Source organism: Thalassophryne amazonica, chromosome 16, assembly GCF_902500255.1.
Source record: "Thalassophryne amazonica chromosome 16, fThaAma1.1, whole genome shotgun sequence".
Taxonomy (NCBI): domain Eukaryota; kingdom Metazoa; phylum Chordata; class Actinopteri; order Batrachoidiformes; family Batrachoididae; genus Thalassophryne; species Thalassophryne amazonica.
This window is the reverse complement of record NC_047118.1, coordinates 88764029-88786633: the sequence shown is the minus strand read 5'-3', so window position 1 is coordinate 88786633 and position 22605 is coordinate 88764029. Positions and strand designations below refer to the sequence as shown.

Genomic DNA, 22605 nt, shown 5'->3' with positions numbered 1-22605 from the left:
GTTTTCACACACCAACGAGGCCGGCACGGGTTTTCACACACCAACGAGGCCGGCACGGGTTTTCACACACCAACGAGGCCGGCACGGGTTTTCACACACCAACGAGGCCGGCACGGGTTTCCACACACCAACGAGGCCGGCACGGGTTTTCACACACCAACGAGGCCGGCACGGGTTTTCACACACCAACGAGGCCGGCACGGGTTTCCACACACCAACGAGGCCGGCACGGGTTTTTACACACCAACGAGGCCGGCACGGGTTTCCACACACCAACGAGGCCGGCACGGGTTTCCACACACCAACGAGGCCGGCACGGGTTTTCACACACCAACGAGGCCGGCACGGGTTTTCACACACCAACGAGGCCGGCACGGGTTTTCACACACCAACGACTCCGGCACGGGTTTCCACACACCAACGACTCCGGCACGGGTTTCCACACACCAACGAGGCCGGCACGGGTTTTCACACACCAACGAGGCCGGCACGGGTTTCACACACCAACGACTCTGGCACGGGTTTCCACACACCAACGAGGCCGGCACGGGTTTTCACACACCAACGACTCCGGCACGGGTTTCCACACACCAACGAGGCCGGCACGGGTTTTCACACACCAACGAGGCCGGCACGGGTTTCACACACCAACGAGGCCGGCACGGGTTTCACACACCAACGACTCCGGCACGGGTTTCACACACCAACGACTCCGGCACGGGTTTCACACACCAACGAGGCCGGCACGGGTTTCACACACCAACGACTCCGGCACGGGTTTCACACACCAACGACTCCGGCACGGGTTTCACACACCAACGAGGCCGGCACGGGTTTCACACACCAACGACTCCGGCACGGGTTTCACACACCAACGACTCCGGCACGGGTTTCACACACCAACAAGTTCAACATCGTTAACAAAACAACACTGTTAAAAAGGATGGAAAACCCAACACCTACTGTTTTTCCAGGTGCACGTGTCAGTGAGAGCCCAGCGCAAACTTACAAATCGTCATATGTTGTTGACAAAATAAACGTGTGAGGACACGTGGACAAAGTAAAGACCACTCAGACTTTTGAGTGATGCACAAATAAAACTGAACTGATTGTCAGGACATTCAGTTTCAGCTGCAGCAGCACGACGATGACAATCCTGAGACAAATGAGCTCCACACGTCCCAAATATCAGCTGCCGTCTTTGGTGCAGTGAAAACGAAAAGCCAGCAGAGGTGCCCTTCTTATCACGGCTATAAAACACTTTGAGTGTGAAGCAGTGTTGACCTCTGACCTGATCTGGCTGCTGGCCAGTGGCAGGATGTTGTACGTTTCCTGAGAGTTCACACTGCTGCTCCGCAAAGCAAACTGCCTCTCCGAGCCCATCAGCAACCCCAAGAGCACCTGAAGCACAGAGTTACAGCAGAGTTACCGCAGAGACACTGCAGAGTTACCGCAGAGACACTGCAGAGTTACCGCAGAGACACTGCAGAGACACTGCAGAGTTACCGCAGAGACACTGCAGAGTTACCGCAGAGACACTGCAGAGTTACCGCAGAGACACTGCAGAGTTACCGCAGAGTTACCGCAGAGACACTGCAGAGTTACCGCAGAGACACTGCAGAGACACCGCAGAGACACCGCAGAGTCACCGCAGAGACACCGCAGAGACACCGCAGAGACACCGCAGAGTCACCGCAGAGACACCGCAGAGTCACCGCAGAGACACCGCAGAGTCACCTCAGAGACACTGCAGAGTCACCGCAGAGACACCGCAGAGTCACCGCAGAGACACCGCAGAGTCACCTCAGAGACACTGCAGAGTTACCGCAGAGTCACTGCAGAGACACCGCAGAGTCACCGCAGAGACACCGCAGAGTCACCGCAGAGTCACCGCAGAGTCACCTCAGAGTCACCGCAGAGTCACCTCAGAGACACTGCAGAGTCACCTCAGAGACACGGCAGAGTCACCTCAGAGACACTGCAGAGTCACCTCAGAGACACTGCAGAGTCACCTCAGAGACACTGCAGAGTCACCTCAGAGACACGGCAGAGTCACCTCCGAGACACCGCAGAGTCACCTCAGAGACACCGCAGAGTCACCTCAGAGACACCGCAGAGTCACCTCAGAGACACCGCAGAGTCACCTCAGAGACACCGCAGAGTCACCTCAGAGACACCGCAGAGTCACCTCAGAGACACCGCAGAGTCACCTCAGAGACACGGCAGTCACCTCAGAGACACGGCAGAGTCACCTCAGAGACACGGCAGAGTCACCTCAGAGACACGGCAGAGTCACCGCAGAAGCGGGCACAGTTCCGCTAATTCGCTAACTGCTAATTAGTGAAGCTAACCTTTTTGTTAGCAGATTAGCTTTTCAGCTAGTTTTGAAAATATTCAGCAGACCAATTAGCTTCTGATAAATTTAGTTCTGCTGACTTTCCGTCCGCTAACATTTTCTTTTGCTGGCATAGCCAAGTAAAACTTAACTCAAAATCATACACGTTAGTTCCTATCTGTTGCGTGTTTTACAACAATTAGACCGCTGGGGGCTCAGTCCTCCCACAGCAGAAGGAAGCGAGCCGGCTGCTGCTGCCACAAAAAAAAAAAAAATAGTGTCCTTTACTTTCCACATGCAAGGAGACAAACAGTGGGCAGGAGACATGAAACACGAAACACGTTTCATTCATGGTTTCACCTATAAACAACTAATTCTGGCAAATTCGACATTAAAGGACATGATGCGCGGTTTTTAACGTCCCAGTTAGCAACACAACATAAAAGTACTCATGACTGTAAGTCTCTCCGCATACATGTGCTAATAATTAGTGATTGCTGATGTATTTTATTTCTCTCACTCTGAGCATCAGCAGGTGAAAATTCTGTAAGGTATGTCTTCTAGAATATATTCCATTTCTAAGGTAGAACTCTACTAGTGTATACTAAGGTATATCTGTAAGTCCCTTCGGCTGCTCCCTTGTTTTTGCACTCGGGGTCACCACAGCAAATCCAAGGTGGATCTGCATGTTGAATTGGCACAGGTTTTACGCCGGATGCCCTTCCTGACGTAACTCCACATTACATGGAGAAATGTGGCAGGGGTGGGATTTGAACCCGGAGCCTTCTGAACTGAAGCCAAGTGCATTAACCACTTGGCTACCACCCCTGCCATATACTAAGGTATATCTATAAAAGGAAGAGTAGAATAGAGTAAAGTCGAACCACTTAGGTGCCTGGTCTTGAGAACCAGGGATGGTAGGTTGAAAAGCTTTTTTATCCCATGAGAACTCTCTCTACCCACCCAAGCAGCTCAAGAAAATGGACATATCATGATAATATATCATAATACATATAATAAGAAAATAGAATTCATGTATACGAGGGCTGTCAATAAAGTAACGGTCCTTTTTATTTTTTTCAAAAACTATATGGATTCATTCATATGTTTTTACGTCAGACATGCTTGAACCCTCGTGCGCATGCGTGAGTTTTCCACGCCTGTCGGTGACGTCATTCGCCTGTGAGCACTCCTTGTGGAGGAGTCGTCCAGCCCCTCGTCGGAATTCCTTTGTCTGAGAAGTTGCTGAGAGACTGGCGCGTTGTTTGATCAAAATTTTTTCTAAACCTATGAGACACATCGAAGTGGACATGGTTCGAAAAATTAAGTTGGTTTTCAGTGAAAATTTTAACGGCTGATGAGAGATTTTGAGGTGATTCTGTCGCTTTAAGGACTTCCCACGGTGCGAGACATCGCGCTGCGCTCTCAGGCAGCGTCATCAGCCTGTTTCAAGCTGAAAACCTCCACATTTCAGGTTCTATTGATCCAGGACGTCGTGAGAGAACAGAGAAGTTTCAGAAGAAGTCGGTTTCAGCATTTTATCCGGATATTCCACTGTTAAAGGAGATTTTTTTAATGAAAGACGTGCGGACGGGTCCGCGCGTCGGGACGCAGACCGCCGCGACGCTCCGCACAGGAAAAACACCTCTGTTGAAAGCCTTAAGGACAACTTGGAACATGTCCTGCCTGTTAAACAATTTCTCATATACTCACTCCACTGAAAGCCATCAAAAGCCGCCTGGATTTTACAAATGGTTATCAACACGGAGGTGTTTTTCCTGTGCCGCCGCACCGCGTCGGCTGCGTCCCGACGCGCGGATCCGTCTGCACGTCTTTCATTAAAAAAAATCTCCTTTAACAGTGGAAATCCGGATAAATGCTGAAACCGACTTCTTCTGAAACTTCTCTGTTCTCCCATCACGACGTCCTGGATCAATAAAGCCTGAAATGTGGAGGTTTTCAGCTTGAACAGGTTGATGACGGCGGCTGAGGAGCGCTGCACGACGTCTCGCACCGTGGGAAGTCCTTAAAGCGACAGAATCACCTCAAAATGTCTCATCAGCCGTTTAAAATTTTCACTGAAAACCAGCTTAATTTTTCGAACCATGTCCACTTCGATGTGTCTCACAGGGTTTAGAAAAATTTTGATCAAACAAAGCGCCAGTCTCTCAGCAACTTCTCAGACAAAGGAATTCCGACGAGGGGCTGGACGACTCCTCCCACAAGGAGTACTCACAGGCAAATGACATCACCGACAGGCGTGGAAAAACTCACGCATGCGCACGAGGGTTCAAGCATGTCTGACGTAAAAACATATGAATGAAATCCATATAGTTTTTGAAAAAAAATAAAAAGGACCGTTACTTTATTGACAGACCTCGTGTGTGTATATATATACTCAACAAAAATATAAACGCAACACTTTTGGTTTTGCTCCCATTTTGTATGAGATGAACTCAAAGATCTAAAACTTTTTCCACATACACAATATCACCATTTCTCTCAAATATTGTTCACAAACCAGTCTAAATCTGTGATAGTGAGCACTTCTCCTTTGCTGAGATAATCCATCCCACCTCACAGGTGTGCCATATCAAGATGCTGATTAGACACCATGATTAGTGCACAGGTGTGCCTTAGACTGCCCACATTAAAAGGCCACTCTGAAAGGTGCAGTTTTATCACACAGCACAATGCCACAGATGTCGCAAGATTTGAGGGAGCGTGCAATTGGCATGCTGACAGCAGGAATGTCAACCAGAACTGTTGCTCGTGTATTGAATGTTCATTTCTCTACCATAAGCCGTCTCCAAAGGCGTTTCAGAGAATTTGGCAGTACATCCAACCAGCCTCACAACCGCAGACCACGTGTAACCACACCAGCCCAGGACCTCCACATCCAGCATGTTCACCTCCAAGATCGTCTGAGACCAGCCACTCGGACAGCTGCTGAAACAATCGGTTTGCATAACCAAAGAATTTCTGCACAAACTGTCAGAAACTGTCTCAGGGAAGCTCATCTGCATGCTCGGCGTCCTCATCGGGGTCTCGACCTGACTCCAGTTCGTCGTCGTAACCGACTTGAGTGGGCAAATGCTCACATTCGCTGCCGTTTGGCACATTGGAGAGGTGTTCTCTTCACGGATGATGCGAAGGAGATGTGTTGCACTGCATGAGGCAAATGGTGGTCACACCAGATACTGACTGGTATCCCCCCCCAATAAAACAAAACTGCACATTTCAGAGTGGCCTTTTATTGTGGGCAGTCTAAGGCACACCTGTGCACTAATCATGGTGTCTAATCAGCATCTTGATATGGCACACCTGTGAGGTGGGATGGATTATCTCAGCAAAGGAGAAGTGCTCACTATCACAGATTTAGACTGGTTTGTGAACAGTATTTGAGGGAAATGGTGATATTGTGTATGTGGAAAAAGTTTTAGATCTTTGAGTTCATCTCATACAAAATGGGAGCAAAACCAAAAGTGTTGCGTTTATATTTTTGTTGAGTATAAATAATATACACACACACACACACACACATATAAGGTGAATGAGGCCTAGGCATGTTGTAAGATAAGTAGCTAGTAGGCTAAGCTATAATTGTAGCTATGTTAATATATAAACAGAAGCTAAGATATCATTTGTTTTAGTTTTTTATCTAAAGTTATTCCTAATTGTTAGGTATGGATAGCTAATATAGGCAGAAAAATTCATCTTCTACATGCTTTTTAATGGGAACCCCAAACTTAGATATTATCTACTTGATATCTATTAAAAAATCTTTTTAAACCAAGAACCAATTTGTTATACAGAACCCTTGTTGAACTAATCTACTAGTACGTTTATGGTGTCTATTGGAAAAACTTTGGTAATTATCACAGATATGAGCCCTTCTGACTAACTGAGAGGTGTAAACACCGTATGTAGGTTTACTTGGTATGTTACTACTCATAAGGAAATTTTACAATATGAAAGTTAAAAATCATCCCGTTTGTCGAAAACTGCTGTTCTAAACTATCTATAATGCTCAACTCTGTATCAGAGTTTTTTATTGTTTTTTGTAATCGTTTTAAGCTCTAATTCTGATGGATAAATATTTTTAATTTCATTCTCAAAACTAGGGTTATTTAAAGTAAGTAGGTCATCAGTGTAACGGAAAGTATTGCTAAAGGTTTTTGCTGACTGTCTATTAGTTTTAAGTTTATCTTTCATAAATTTATATTCATAATAAAAAAGGAAAAGGTTAGCTAAAAGTGGAGCACAATCTGTTCCCATAGGTATCCCTATTGTTTGTTTGAAAATTTTGTTGCCAACCTCTATATAGATATTGTCTACTAGGAATTCTATATGCTCAATCATATTTTCTACAGTTATATTATGATCACGTGTCGTTGTGTTAGACCAATATGTTGTTCCATCATTTCTAATAACGATATATTTAGAGCCTCTAATTCTAAAAGCCTCCCTGACCAGTTCACTGATACTATATATAAGTTGGTCATGTCGGATGTTAGTATACAGGATGGAAAAATCAAAACTATCAAAATGTGTAGCTACTTTAATTTTGTTTAACTTCTTTAGTTTATGTAAAACCTCTGTGGCATTATTGATAATCCAAAAACAATTAATTCCAGTGTTATGAGCTATACCTTCGCAGTATTGTTTGAAATGTTTTGTAACTAATTTAAGGCTAGAGGTTAGTAGTTGGGATAGTGGTTTAGTAGTACATGCACTAGAGGCTGCTATAAATCTACTACCTATTAGATTTTTGTGCATTTTTGGAAGCCAGTAGGATGGTAATTGTTTAATATCTTTAGTAATTTTAATGTTATATTTAGTCATAAATTCTTGGTGTTTTGTTACAATATCTTCTATGTGATTGTTATAAGACATATATGTTTGTGGGTTAGTCCCATCACTATAGTGTTATGTTCCTTTAAAACTACATCTAGGTAGTATTTTTTTTGCAAACTATTAGGATATTGTTGCTGGCTTTATCTGCTGGTACTAAAACAAAACATCTTTGAAAGTTACTTACAGTTGTGCTCAAAAGTTTACATACCCTGACGGAATTTTTTTTGGGCCATTTTTCAGAGAATATGAATGATAAAAACTTTTTTTTCCACTCATGGTTAGTGGTTGGGTGAAGCCATTTATTGTCAAACAACCAGGTTTACTCTTTTAAATTATAATGACAACACAAACTACCCAAATGACCCTGATCAAAAGTTTACATACCTCTGTTCTTAATACTGTGTGTTGCCCCCTTTAACATCACTGACAGCTTGGAGTCTTTTGTGGTTGTTGTGGACGAGGCTCTCTGATGGTAAAGCTGCCACTGAATATGTTTCCGACTTTATTTACATCAATTACAAAGAAATACAAACAATATGGCACTTTATGGTAAATGTGCTTGGAGCAGACAGTTCTCAAAAACTGACTGTGCAAGAAGGAGAAGAGTGAGGAAAACCACCAAGACACCCAGACAACCAGGGAGAAGTTATGGGCTTATGTGGCTGTGATTGGAGAAATTGTGCACAGTGCAAGCTTTGCTATGTAGAATCAGTGATAGTTTTATCATTTCAGTGCCTTTGTTGTGAAAAGAAATTTTCAAGATTTATTATCATCTTTGGTTATTGTAGTTTTTTCCGTTTTTTGTAAACCTAACCTAAAGCTAGCTAAATCTTTTAAGACAAGAGGAATATAAATAGGTGATTTTTGTTTTAAAAGTATAGTATTTGCTAAAGCTATTAGGATGCCAAGTTTTCGTTGTAAAACCAAAAAAAAATTAATATGATAAATTCATGTACTAATCCAGGTCTATCGTAATTGTTAACTAGTTCTTTTAATCTAAGTTCTAAATCTGTCTTTGTAGTTGCATGTTGTCTATTGCGCTTACCTGATCGTTTTTTCAACTTACATTGTTTTTTGTTAAAGTATTTCCATATAACAATATTTTCAATATCTTTTTTAGAAACATTACCTAGTTTTTTGACATTGTCATTAAGCCCATACAGATAAATTGTGGCTAGTTCTTTGTACCAATATTCCTCCCTTTGTAATCGTTTAGAGCAGGGGTGGCCAAGTTCCGTCCTCAAGAGCCACCTTCCTCACACTCTTAGTTGTCTCCTTGCTCCAACACACCTGAATCCAATGAAAGGCTCATTAAAAGTCTGCTAACGAGTCTTTCATTGGATTCAGGTATGTTGGAGCAGGGAGACAACTAAGAGTGTCAGGAAGGTGGCTCTTGAGGACCGAACGTGGCCACCCCTGGTTTAGAGGCTAAACTAAAACATTCACCCTCTTCCAAAAATACTTCCTCTATAGGCATTACATCTATGTCATCTACATTATGACCATATGAGCAAAAGTGTTGGTATAAAAATAAATTATACATTTTATTAAGCCTCTGTCTATGGTTGTTCATTCTACTCCTAGGAGTTTGGCTAGTTTCTCCTATGTATTGGATACCACATTTTTGCAGCTAATCAAGTAAATTATATTTTTTGTGTTGCATGTCATTTCTGTTTCATGTAAGCTAACCTTGTACTGTCTACCTGTGGTGTTACTACTGAAGTTATTCCCTTCTACTATGTATTTGCAAGTTTTACATTTCTTATTACCACATTTACTAACTTTAGTGTTCTGTATAGCATCAATCACATCCCTTCCTACCAAGGTAGGGTTTGAGATGTAACATCATAATTACAGGACAAGTTGAAAGTAAGAGGTCTACCCTCCTTTAAGGGACTAGGGTATGAGTCCATCACCTTGGATTGCCGGGTTAGTGACCGCCCCCTCTTATACTTAGCCATCATGATATTTACTTGTTTAAGGGACTAGGGTAAGAGTCGGGAAAACGTCTCACTTGACAATCCTCTGCATTTTTTCAGTGTGTGATGCACATTTTAGAATGAGCAGAAGCATCCCGATGACTAACAGAGAAACTAACAGGGAAAGGAACCTGCACTGTCTGAAAACAAAACTTCTGAGCTGTCATTCAAAAGTGATGGCTCGGATTTACAGACAGCAGACGACACATTTCACCCCGAAACTCTTAACTTTTTCAGAGTGTCAGATTTTGGAACCTAAAGCGTGGTGATGTGCTGTTTGTGTGGATGCTGGTTTACTGAAGCTGTGGACATGGACATGGGACATCTCTATGATGCTGTTTTTACAGACTGCATGGACATGGAGATGGATTTGTTACACTGGAAAAAGTCAAAATACAATTACAAAATACATTATTTCCAGAAGTTAATGGACTTTACTGTCACAATCTTCAGAGAACGAAAGGGAGCTGCAGATGACGATCTCATGCGCACGTGCTTCTTTGATCATGTGTTTACATTTGGAATTAAGTCTATAACACCGTGAATCTGGCATGTTCAGGATTTTACCCTTTTTGTGTTTTGTGGCAACATTTTTGTTTGACTTTGCGAGAGTGTGAATTTGGAGCTGGAATGTGTATGTGTGCTGTGAAGCTCGCTGTGTGTGTGTGTGTACGCTGTGCAGCTGATGTTTTTTCTCCTGACAGCAGATGTGTTTTTTTAGATTTTATTGATAACACTAATAATTAATCAAGCACAAAACTGAACCTGGAGCAGAGATTGTTACAGGCTGCATTTCTGACTCGTGGCTGCAGGTGCACATAAACCTTCTCAGAGCCGCAGCTTTTACCATGACTGCATCAAAATGAGCAGTTTTCACTTAAAAACCAGTCGTCATAACACAACATCACACTTATGTCAACTGTGGAATTAATCTGTGCCTCAGTTCTTAACGTTTAGCAGCTACATTCCATTGTTTGTTGCAAATGCTGTATACTTTGAAACTGGTCACGGAAGTGCACAAAGTAATCCCGGTGGATCATCGGATGGTCACTAACAGCCTTAATCTTAATTGTTATGATTTCAGTGCAACATGTCCTTTAATGGTAACTCATTTTTACAAAGTGAAAATATCACACATATCTTTTAAAGTAATGCGCTAATTCTGAAGATTTGAGCTTTAACAGACACACATGCCAAAAGGCATTACGGGAAATTCAAATAAGTCGCTTTCAATCACTCCCCCTTCTCAAAATGCATAGAATACTGCCATCTACTGGATGGGAGTGTGAACAGCGACCAATGTTGATGGTGAATCAACAAATGACTTTTTTTACAAATGAAAAAAAGATATTTACAGATACATTTATTTGTAAAAACCAACACACTTTACAGTAACTTGTGTGTTGGTTTTTACAAATAAATAAACCAACCACAGAAGGAGACTTATTTGACTTATATATGTGTGTCTGTTAAAGCTCAAACCTTCAGAATTAGCACATAACTTTAAAAGATATGTGCAATATTTTCACTTTGTAAAAATGGCAGTTACCATTACTGTCGATAAACTGTCCGGAATTAGTTGTTTATAAGGGAAACCATGAGTGAAAAGTGCTTTGTGTTTCATGTCTCCTGCCCACTGTCTGTGTTGTAGTATGTAGAAAGTAAATGACACTTTTGTTTGGCAGCAGTGGGCCGGGTGCATAAAGACAGAAGCTCTGGCTCGTTGTTCGTTTGAGGTTTGTGATTGCCTTTGATTTTACTCAGTGGTGCTTAAACTCCAAACTGGCTCATCAGTAGCCGATAGTGTACCAAGTCAATATTAAAAGTTAGCAGTTAGTTGTGACTTCTGATAATTCTTTTTGTTATAAAAGTTAACTTTTCATTTAGCAGATTAGCGATTATCGAAGCTAACTTTTTGGTTAGCTGTGCCCACTGCCAGAGTTACCACAGTGTCACCACAGTGTCACTGAAAGGTCACCACAGAGTTACCACAGAGTCACTGCAGGGTTACCACAGTCACCAGAGTGTCACCGCAGATTTATTAATGTGTTATCACAGTGCCACTGCAGAGTTACCACAGTGTCATTGCAGTTATCCCAGTGTCACGGCAGAGTTACCACAGTGTTACCACATTGTCACCGCAGTGTGTCACCGCAGACTGACCACAGTGTCACTGCAGAGTGACCACGGTATCACCGCAGGATTATGAGTTCCATCACAACCTCAGTGGAATGGAACATACTGAGGTCCTCTGGGACAGCCGGCTGAGGTTGGCCTTCAGCAGGGGTGTGAACACATCCAGGTCAAAAGGGTCAATGAGGCTCTCCAACCAATCACAGATCTGCTGGATCCTGCAAGACAAACAGTACAATTTTAATAAAGTCCAAGAAAATGTCCAAGTGTCCATCCCCAGACTAGTCTAAAGAAAACTGACTGTAAAAGTGATGATCTGTGTAATGATTCGTGTAAAGTGGTCATTCGGTGTCAAGTGGCTGTAGTTTGTAAATGGTAAAATTTTCTTAAACTCCTTAATTTAGTTATCTCAGCAGTGACCTTCATCTCTTTGGTCATGTCTCTGGGTTGTCGGCTCGTGGAGATGCAGACACGCCTGGGAAGATTTTATGGAGTCATAAGGAAAAAGGTCAGAAATGTTTGGTGATTTTGATATCTTCTCAGTGGAACAACGGTCCAAGTCATTCAAATCAATTTAAATTTTCATTTATATACGCCAAATCACAACAAGGTTGCCTCAACGTGCTTCACACAAGTAAGGTCTAACCTTACCAACCCCCAGAGCAACAATGGTAAGGAAAAACTCCCTCTGAGGAAGAAACCTCAAGCAGACCAGACTCAAAGTTGTGACCCTCTGCTTGGGCCATGATACAGACATAAATTACAGAACAATTCACACAACGAATATACAGGAAATGTTGTTAGTGCACAGGACGGTTTCTGGAACAGATACCACACCTATCTCTGGATGGAGCCGCACCTCAAACAGAGAAAAAAAAGCAGATTCAAGCATCAGAAAGACAAATACTGTGCAACTTGTCAGCATTAAGCAACAAGAAAAACAGAAGAAATACTAAGGTGATCACCTGCCACTAGCCCTAAACTTCACTAAAAGACCCAGAATTTTGATAAAGTTGAGGCCATGGCCCGCTCCATTTCATAATAAAATGAACTAAAGAGTAAAAAGCATAGAAACACATACTATGCCAGCATGCTAGTCATACGAAAGGGAAAATAAGTGCGTATTAAGTCTGGAATTGGAAGTTTCTACAGAATCTGACTGTTTTATTGATGCAGGGAGATCATTCCACAGAACAGGGGCACGATAAGAGAAAGCTCTGTGACCTGCAGACTTCTTATTCACCCTAGGGACACAGAGAGCATTTTGAAGCAATTAGAGACCCCTACTGCTGGACTGCGGGAAACCAGAAAATAGAACATTGCAGTAGTCCCATCTAGAGGAAATAAATGTATGGATCAGGGTCTCAGCATAAGCCATAGACCCGCAGACTTTTTATTCACCCTAAGGACACAAAGTAGTCCTGCACCTTGAGAACGCAAAGCCCAGCATCAGCCATAGACCCGCAGACTTTTAATTCACCCAAGGGACACAAAGTAGTCCTGCACCTTGAGAACGCAAAGCCCAGCATCAGCCATAGACCCGCAGACTTTTAATTCACCCAAGGGACACAAAGTAGTCCTGCACCTTGAGAACGCAAAGCCCAGCATCAGCCATAGACCCGCAGACTTTTAATTCACCCAAGGGACACAAAGTAGTCCTGCACCTTGAGAACGCAAAGCCCGGGCCGGTACGTAGGGTTTAATTAGGTCAGCTAGGTAGGGAGGTGCCAGTACATGAACAACTTTATAGGCTAGTAGCAGAACCTTAAAATCTGATCTCACTGGGACAGGAAGCCAGTGAAGAGATGCCAAAATGGGTGTAATGTGGTCAAACTTTCTGCTTTGTGTCAAAAGTGTCAGCAGCATTTTGAACCAATTAGAGAGCCCTAATGCTGGACTGCTGGGATCCAGAAAATAGAATATTGCAGTAGTCCAGTCGAAAGGAAATAAATGCATGAATCAGGGTCTCTGTTTCAGCCATAGACAGGATGGGACAAATCTTCGCTATATTTCGCAGGTGGAAGAAAGCAGACCACGTATCTCTGATGTGGAGGTCAAAGGACAACGTTGGATCAAAAATTACCCCAAGGTTCCTCACTTTGTCAGTGTGATATATGACAGATGAGCCTAGGCTAAGCGTTAACTCACCAAATTGATGCTGATGTCTCACTGGACCAAGAACCATCATTTCAGTCTTGTCAGAGTTTAAAAGTAGGAAGTTGCTAGACATCCAGCTTCTCACTGATACAAGGCAATCTAAGGATTTTATGTGGATGAGATTACCAGCAGTTATCGGCATGTATAACTGAGTATCATCAGCATAGCAGTGAAACGTAACCCCCAAAACGCCGCAATATATACCCAAGGGGTGCTATATAAAGGGAGAAAAGCAGGGGGCCTAAGACGGACCCCTGTGGAATCCCAAATTTCATGTCACTAAGGTTAGAGGTAGTGTTACTGTACAAAACATAGTGAGAACAACTTCTTCCACTTCAAAGTCTTTATGGTGATACTGCAGTTTATGTTGCAGGGAGGGAAATTTGTCAGGTTGAGACTGTGGCCTGTTTCCACAGACATGCCCATAAGGAGCATAGAGGGAGATGTTTTGTGAACCTGATACCCGTGACTACACTGGATGACATTAAAATTGAGGATGTCCCACTGGCTGCTCCTGCAACGCCAAATATTTTGTGTCTGCTACCTACAACCCGCACGGAACACCTTAAACCTAAACCTAATTTTAGGCATCTCATATATGCTACTCTGGAACCACCTCCAAATCCAAATAGTCTTATCATCAACCCCACTTAGGCTATTTGTTTGGATCTTATTAACATAAGGCCACTGTCCTTAAAATCACTGTTGATTAATGACCTAATTATGGAACACCACTGGTTGACTATGACTGTCAACCAGTGGTGTTCCATGTATGACTGGTTCAAGTGAAACCTGGCTTAAACCTACTGCTGTCCTCCCCTTAAATGAGGTCTACCCACTGGCATACACATTTAGTCACGTCTCTCATGATACGAAGCAAGGCAGGGGTGTTGCTCTAATTTATAAATCTGGGTTTAGTTTTCTAGCTCCACTCTGCTCAGAATACTATGTATAACAAAGGTCAGAAGGATAAGAAAATAAATAAATAAATATCGACCATGCTATTTTGTCACCATATAGAGGCACCCTGGCCCATATTCTGAATTCTTTGATGAATTTGGCGAGTTTCTCTCTAACTTGGCAACCCATGCAGATAACATTCTGATTGTTGGTGACTTCAACATTCATATAAATAAGCCTTCTGACCCCCTCTGCAAATCATTTATGCACATTATGGATATATTAGGAGTCCAGCAATACACTCAAGGCTTTGACACAGATTAGTGGAAATAGCCTGGATTTGGTCCTCGTTAGAGATGGGTATTGATAAGATTTTATCGATATTGACGCCATTATCAATTCCGCTTATCAATCCGATTCCTCATCAATTCCCTTATCAATAACTCTTGTGAATTTTCTGTGTACTAAAAGTAGGGTTTACAGGTTTTCTATGTCAATAACTTTTTAATGAGTCTTAAAGTATGACATGAAATTGGTCACTGGATCCTTGATCTCTGGACATATGAGGTCTCTTAGAAAAGTATCCGACCTTTTTATTTTTTGCAAAAACCATATGGATTTGAATCACGTGTGATTGCATCAGCCAAGCTTGAACCTTCGTGCGCATGCGTGAGTTTTTTCACGCCTGTCTGTTGCGTCATTTGCCTGTGAGCAGGCTTTGTGTGAGCAGTGGTCCACCCGTCTCGTCGGATTTTTATTGCGAATAAGTGTCTGAACGATTTGGAGCTTTGCTGCATCAAATTTTTCCAGAAACTGTGAGAGACCTCCAGGTGGACACCATTCGGAAAATTCATATGGCTTTCAGTGACGATTTTATGGGGATTACACAGATTAAGGAGTGCTCCAGCCGGTTTAAAGACCGCCCACAGCGTCTGAGAGCGCGGCGCACTCCGAGTGCCGATCGACAGGCTGAAACCCCTGTAACAGTGGAATGTGCTGAAAAAGTGCTGATGTCCACGCCTTCTGCCTTTTTTTGTGGAAGTCAGACGACGTCCCGGATCAACAAAGCCTTCACGTTGGAAATGATCTGGTTGTTTCAGCGGGGTGTCAGCCTGTCGATCGGCGCTCGGAGTGCGCCGCGCTCTCAGACGCTGTGGGCGGTCTTTAAACCGGCTGGAGCACTCCTTAATCTGTGTAATCCCCATAAAATTGTCCCTGAAAGCCATCTGAATTTTCCGAATGGTGTCCACCTGGAGGTCTCTCACAGTTTCTGGAAAAAATTGATGCAACAAAGCTCCAAATTGTTCAGACATTTATTCACAATAAAAATCCGACGAGAGGGGTGGACCAGTGCTCACACAAAGCCTGCTCACAGGCGAATGACGCAACAGACAGGCGTGAAAAAACTCACGCATGCGCACAAAGGTTCATGCTTGGCTGATGCAATCACACGTGATTCAAATCCATATGGTTTTTGAAAAAAATAAAAAGGTCGGATACTTTTCTAACAGACCTCGTATATAGAAATAAACAAAATCTGTAGTTTTTTCAAAAGCATTTCCTTTCAGACATCAATGGAACAAATTTAACTCCATACCTCTGAGCTGAGCTCAGCCAGCTGCGCTGTAAGTCAACATCATTGTAATTCATAAAGAACACAGGACATATCATTTTGAGAGGAAAAAAGTTTTGGTGGATTGTAGTTTATTGTTTGTATTACAACATTTGGAAAGCGGTGTCATTTGACTTAAAACGTGATTCGCTTTGAAGTTATTAATTCCGTCTGGACTCTAACTTGACTCGCCAGAGAGCATTGCAGTGTTTGGAGCTGTGCCAACGGAACAGAGGACGATTCTCGTTTCTTGCCTGCAACAAGACAAGAGTCCCAGTTAGTGACCTTAATCCGCATAAAAGTGACTCAAGATTGACATCTTTAAATGGCTTTGAGAGTTAAGAAGCGGACTTGCCGCTTCTGAAAAGCAGTGAAGCAGAGAACGAACGAAGCAACGGGTCGGAGCACTGCTTCGCTGGTTCAAGCTTCAAAGTGGAGCCGTTACAGAAGTGGTTGATTACAGACCCGCTGCAGGGTCTGCAATCAACATAGAGAAATGATCATTTTCCCAACAAACACCCTCAAAAACAACGGCCACTCTGAAGGACCGATAAGGGAATCATTAAGCAAAAAGGCTATTTGTTGTTGGTGGATCAAATAATTTCTCAACAATTCTCGAAAACAACCAGTTCTCGAAACCCATCCCTAGTCCTCGTTCATGGTATCTCTGTCACAAATACTGACATCATGCCTCTTGAGTTGGTGGTCTCCAATCACTCACTTATCAAGTTTACAGTCTCTGTGCCATGTTTACGGGAACAATAACTTTATTCATCATCGTGGCAACACATCAACTCAACGACAGACTGCCTGATATCTTAAGGCCTGGTCAGACGGCACTAACGAAGGACAACGAAGCCCAAACGAAACAAGAAATCTGGACTTTTGTTGACATCGTTTAACCTTTGTGCAGCTTCATTCCTGCAGATGGTGCTTCGTCAGGATTTTTAAACTGTCGAAAAATTTGAATGAATGCCGCCAAAAACTCCCACCCCCCGTGCATATATAGTAATGGTAAATGCCACACTGACAGAACCATTTATGCACATTAATACACCTATATGCAATTTATTCTTGCAAGACAGAAGGTATGTAGTGTTTGAGTGAACGTGGTGTGAGTGTGTGACCCCCATCCGCCCTTCCCGATCAGCCTACAACATCCTACTCAAAGCCAACCGACAACTTCTATCAGGAAGGGCCGACCACCAAAACAACATGAAGACAGACAAGAACGAAAGACAAGAGGTGAAGGCAATAACTGTGAAGTGATGAGAAGTGAGACACCGAGGAGAAGGAACCCCAACCATACAACATACCAGGACAAACAACCACACATGAACAAAGAGTGACAGCAACTGTTTGTTGTCTAATTAGTGAGTATCCATACCCTAATCTAGGACATCAGAGTCTTGAACCCCTTGAGAGCACCCAAAACTGAATTGTGGTGACGGCCACAAACACACAACTATCCACACACAGAGACCCAGATCACAGCTAAATATCCAATCACTACTGTGGCTGGTGTGTTGGGCCAAGACAAAAGTACAGAACCTGACTATATGACGTGGACCACTCTGGCACGTCAGAAGCCATATGGCCGACTGCACGCAACAGACGGAAATGGGTCCAGGACGCAGGACCCCAGGAGAAAAAGGGCAGCGAAGGGCACAGGGGCCAGGAAGAGCAGCCACCTGAGCCACCGGGCAGCCCAATGAACCACCAGGGGAATGACCCAGTGGCGCCGGAACGCAACCCCCACAATGCCAAAAACCTCAATTCATCCATATTTCATTTTGCTGTCGTTCTTGATGGTTTCTTATCTTATGCTTAGTTTTTGTAACGTTTGCTTTTAGTTTGATTTTGTTCGACCAGCTGAATGTTTTCATACAGTGCAGAAGCCGATTTGTGAGCGCTGCTGTGGGGGAGAGATGCAGCGTGTGATGGGCATGAGTGGGGCTGCTGCCATGCCATGGTGCGGGCTGGCCAGGAAAAATTTGTCAGCCTCCTCTGCCAGCGCACGGTAGTCCATGATTGTGGTGTTGGTCAGCACTGCGCACACCTGAGGAGGGAGTTGCTGCACAAAAAGTCCAGCAGGTGTCCTCTCAGGAGTTGCAACATTCTGTTGATGAGCTCTGAAGGGCTTGCTGTCCCCTAGCCCGTGCAGAGAGAAGGGCCTACTGGCCCTTTCAATGTCTGACAGTTCAAACGAGGAGGTGATCCTTGATGGGCTGCATATTTGTTCACAGCAGAGGGTCTTTGCGGGAGCATGAAAATTCAGTAAGGTATATCTTATATATTATATTCCAATTCTAAGGTGGAACTATGCCAGTATACAAAGGTATAGCTAAATATCTAAAAAGGAAGACTAAAATAGGAGAGTAGCAAATAGTAGAGTAGATCCACTTAGGCGCCTGGTCTTGAGAACCAGGGATGGCATAATCAGCCTCGTTGCCGTGGAGCTGCTGAGGGCCGACACAATTCTTGATGGTGCGTATTTGTTGGCAGCAGGAGGGCTTTGCAGAAGCATAATCACACTCATCGCTGTGGAGTTGCTGAGGGCCAACACCATGTAATAACATTTTGTGTAGTCTGCAGAGGTCTCTCAGAGCAAACTGTGCCTCGGTTTGTGCCAACCAGGTGGCAGTTTACAGAAGCATGACTTTGAGCATCAAGTGTGAAAAGTTCCTGCTCGTTGCTGTGGAGCTGCTGAGGGCCGACACGACGTAATAGTATTTTTTTTTTTTTTTAATTGGAGCAAGCAGCACATCATCAGAGTCTGAACCAAACAGTGAAGATTCTGATGATGATGATGATGCCTCTTTTGTTCTGGATGAGCAACCGGAGCAGGTGGATTTACTGACGTGCGCACAGATCTCCACAGTGGGTCAGATCGCACACTTCTCTTTGCAGCTTCTCCAGGAATCAGGCGCTATAGAGCTCCGTCCCAGTGTTGAGTCCTGGAATGCAGAGCAGGATGCAAGACACACACTGCTCCAGCAGTGGCTCCAGGTGCGTTTCATTAAAGCGCTGAGATCAACGTTAGCATCGGTTTTGTTTTGTTCCTCTTTCATTCCTTTTGCTCTTTGATTCGCTATTCAGTGATGGGAAAAATAGAAAGCTCATTCATAGACCTTTTTCTCAACAATTTGTGACTTTTTACTTATTTCCTTCGTTCAGCAATTGTCGTATGCCATGGACCAGGCCATTAGCATCATTTTCGGAAAATGATTATTCAGTGGACAGTCTTGTGAACGGCTTAAACTCAGCACTCACAACCACACTGAACCACAAATCGCTCCACCTATATTAAAACCATGCCACCACCACCCCAAACAAACAGAGTCGCTGTGGTTCAATGATTACTTACATGGCTTCAAGCATAAGGCTAGAGGTCTGGAATGAAAATGGTGTGGTTCAAACTGGAAGTATTCCACCTTGCATGGTGTGATGCTATCTTAGACTATAAGCCATTCACTACTGGCCTACAAAGTGGACCTATTACTGTTGTTGATTTGATCAACAACAAGAAAAAGAATTCAAAGTTCCTGTTTGACACGGTGGCAGCACTTATCATGGACAACCACATGTAAGTCGCTCTCCTTTTACAGCATAAGATTTGTTAGATTACTTTGACATTAGGTTAAACATATCCCAGCATGCCTTAATCCAGCCACTATACCCTGTTACCGAGGTGGGTGCATCTCTGATACATTACCTAGAATTTACAGAATTTGATAGTATATCATTGGGTGTGCTGATGAAATGTGTATCGTCTACAAAATGCACAACCTGCTTATTTGATCCCATACCATCAAAACTGTTTAAGGACCTGTGGCCCACTCTTGGGCCGACTGTGCTGAATGATTAATCTCTCATTAATTTATGGGATCTGTTCCTAAATGTTTCAAATCGGCCAGTGATTAAACCATTACTTAAGAAATGTAATCTTGACCCTAGTGTATTGAAATCTATCGGCCGATATCAAATCTATTATTTTGCTCTAAAATTCTGGAAAAAGTTGTGTCATGGCAGCTTGTAGGACTATCTTAACTGAGAATAATCTTTTTGAGCCACTGCAGTCTGCTTTTAGAAAATATCGTTCCACAGAGACGGCTCTCAAAAGTGATGAATGATCTTCTGCTTGCAATGGATTCAGACACCACTACGGTTCTGGTGCTGTTAGATCTCAGTGCTGCAATTTGATACTGTGGATCATCATATTCTACTTGATAGGCTGGAGAATCATTTTGGGATTATAGATAGACTGGAGAATCATTTTGGGATTACTGGGAGTGCCCTTGCATGGTTGACATCATACATGACCAGTCGTTCTCACTGTGTCTTGTATAACAACAGCTACCTCTAACCTCAGTGACATGAGATTATGGGTCCCACAGGGGTCAGTCTTAGCCCCCCCTGCTTTTCTCCCTTTATATAGCACCCCTTGGGCATGTACTGCAGTGTTTTTGGGTTTTCATTGCTATGCTGAATGATACTCAGTTATACATGCCGATAACTGCTGGTAATCTCATCCACATAAAATCCTTAGAAGACTGCCTTGCATCAGTGAAAAGCTGGATGTCTAGCAATTTCTTATTATTAACTCAGACAAGACTGAAATTATGGTTCTTGATCCACTGAGACATCTGCATCAGTTTTGACCAGCTAATGCTTAAGCTAGGCTATTGCCATACATCACACTGACAAGGTGAGGAACCCTAGGGTGATTTTGATTCTATATTGTCCTTTGATTTACACATTTGAGATATTACGAGGACTGCTTTGTCTTCCACCTGAGAAACAGCAAAGATTCGTCCCATCCTGTCTATGGTTGACACAGAGACCCTGATCCAGGCATTTATTTCCTTAGAATGGACTACAGCAATGTTGTATTTTACAGGTCTAGCATTGGGCATCTCTAATGGTTCAAAATGCTGCTGCCAGACTCTTGACAGGAAGACGAATTTGACCACATTACACCCATCTGGCATCTCTTCTCTGGCTTCCTGTATCTGTGAGGTCGAATTTTAAGTTTCTGCCTATTAACCTATAAAATTATTCAAGGATTAGCACCTCACCACTTAGCTGACCTAATTAACCCTATGTACAAGCCCGGGCTCTGCGTTCTCAGGCGCAGGACTACTTTTACTAGGGTGAGTAAAAAGGTCTGTGGGTCACAGAGCTTTCTCTTATCATGCTTGTTTTTGTGGAATGAGCTCCCCGCTTCAATAAAACAGTCAGATTCTGTACAGACTTTCAAGTCCAGACTTAAGGCGCATCCTTTCGTATGGCTAGCATACTGGCACCACTATGGTACTATGCTTCCTATCCTTTTAAAGTCATTTTATTAGCAACACAACAGGTCTCGGCCTCAACTTTATCTAAATTTTTGGTCTGTGAGTGAAGCTTCGGGCTAGTGGCCAACGATCACCTTAGTCATTTCTCTGATTCCTGTTGATTTATACCTTTGCTGTTGAATTATACCTTAGATGTATTTTTTTCCAGCGGACTGATTCTGCACTTTTTCCTCTCTGTCTGAGAGATGGATGGATGGATGGATCCAAACTGAAGGCCCCGATGGACTGTGAGGCGAATGGCTTGAGGTAGATGCTGCATGCTGCAGTTTGCATTTTGAAGTGACCCTGTTGCGGGGACAGGCCCGGTGACAGTGTGGACGACCCCTGCCTGTGGTTGCTGACGCCTGTGTGGACTTCCCATCTTCTTTACATTATTATTGTTTGATTTTCTTTCTGTTTCTTCAACTATGTAAAACTTTGAAAAACCTTGTAATTGTTACAATGGCCTAAGCAGTAGGCCACCCCTCTGAGTCTGGTCTGCTTGAGGTTTCTTCCTCAATATCACCAGAGAGAAGTCTTTCTTACCACTGTCAGGTTAGACCTTACTTGTGTGAAGCAGTGAGGCAGCTTTGTTGTGATTTGGCGCAATATAAATGAAAGAAACTGAACTGAAATTGAAGTCTTTTGGGTCCTGGTGCTTCTCGTCTTATGTTCTGGTTGTTAAACTTGGATACTAACTAGTGACCTAGTTCAACAAGTGGATATCTTTAGTACTAGGTGCCCGGAGACCCTTGGGTGACGCTGGAATGTCTGTGTGTCAAACAAGTGGGTACTTGGAGAGACTAAGATGAGGAGGATCACTGACATTGTGAGGGAGTGTCAGCGCTGACATTTTGACCATGTGGTGCTTTTCTTTAGTTACAATTGAGCTCCCAGGTGCCTGAGTAACACCAAAGGCCAAGGTGACACCAACATTTCACCTAGCTATGGCAGATAGATGGTTATTTTGGAGAGGTGCAACTGGACCACTTGCCTGGATGGTTGTCAATCAGGACCCAGGGCAGCTCCATAGTGTCAAGGATGTGTGTGTTCCGGGACCTGATCACTGATTTAAAGCTGGAAGTTTAGACCTTGTTGTGGTGGTGGGTGGAGCAGGTAGCTCAGTGGGACAAGGAGTTGGATGGTCAACTAAGCACTACTGGATTCTGGGATTGACTCCCGGTCATTCTGTCTGTCTGTGTCCTTAGAAAAGAAATTTCATCTGTAGCATCCTAGTCCACCCAGGTGGACATTGGTACCAGCCTTGGCTAGAGAAATAGCCTATGATGGACTGGT

At 43.5% G+C, this 22605-nt stretch overlaps 1 protein-coding gene across 1 annotated transcript in view; it reads right to left on the bottom strand.

Moving 5' to 3' along the window:
• cog1 (component of oligomeric golgi complex 1) overlaps positions 1-22605 on the bottom strand; it is a 128113-nt gene that overhangs the window by 4265 nt on the left and 101243 nt on the right. Inside the window, 2 exon segments of the mRNA XM_034189822.1 lie at positions 1292-1401; positions 11414-11522. Coding sequence (XP_034045713.1) covers positions 1292-1401; positions 11414-11522 — 219 coding nt within the window.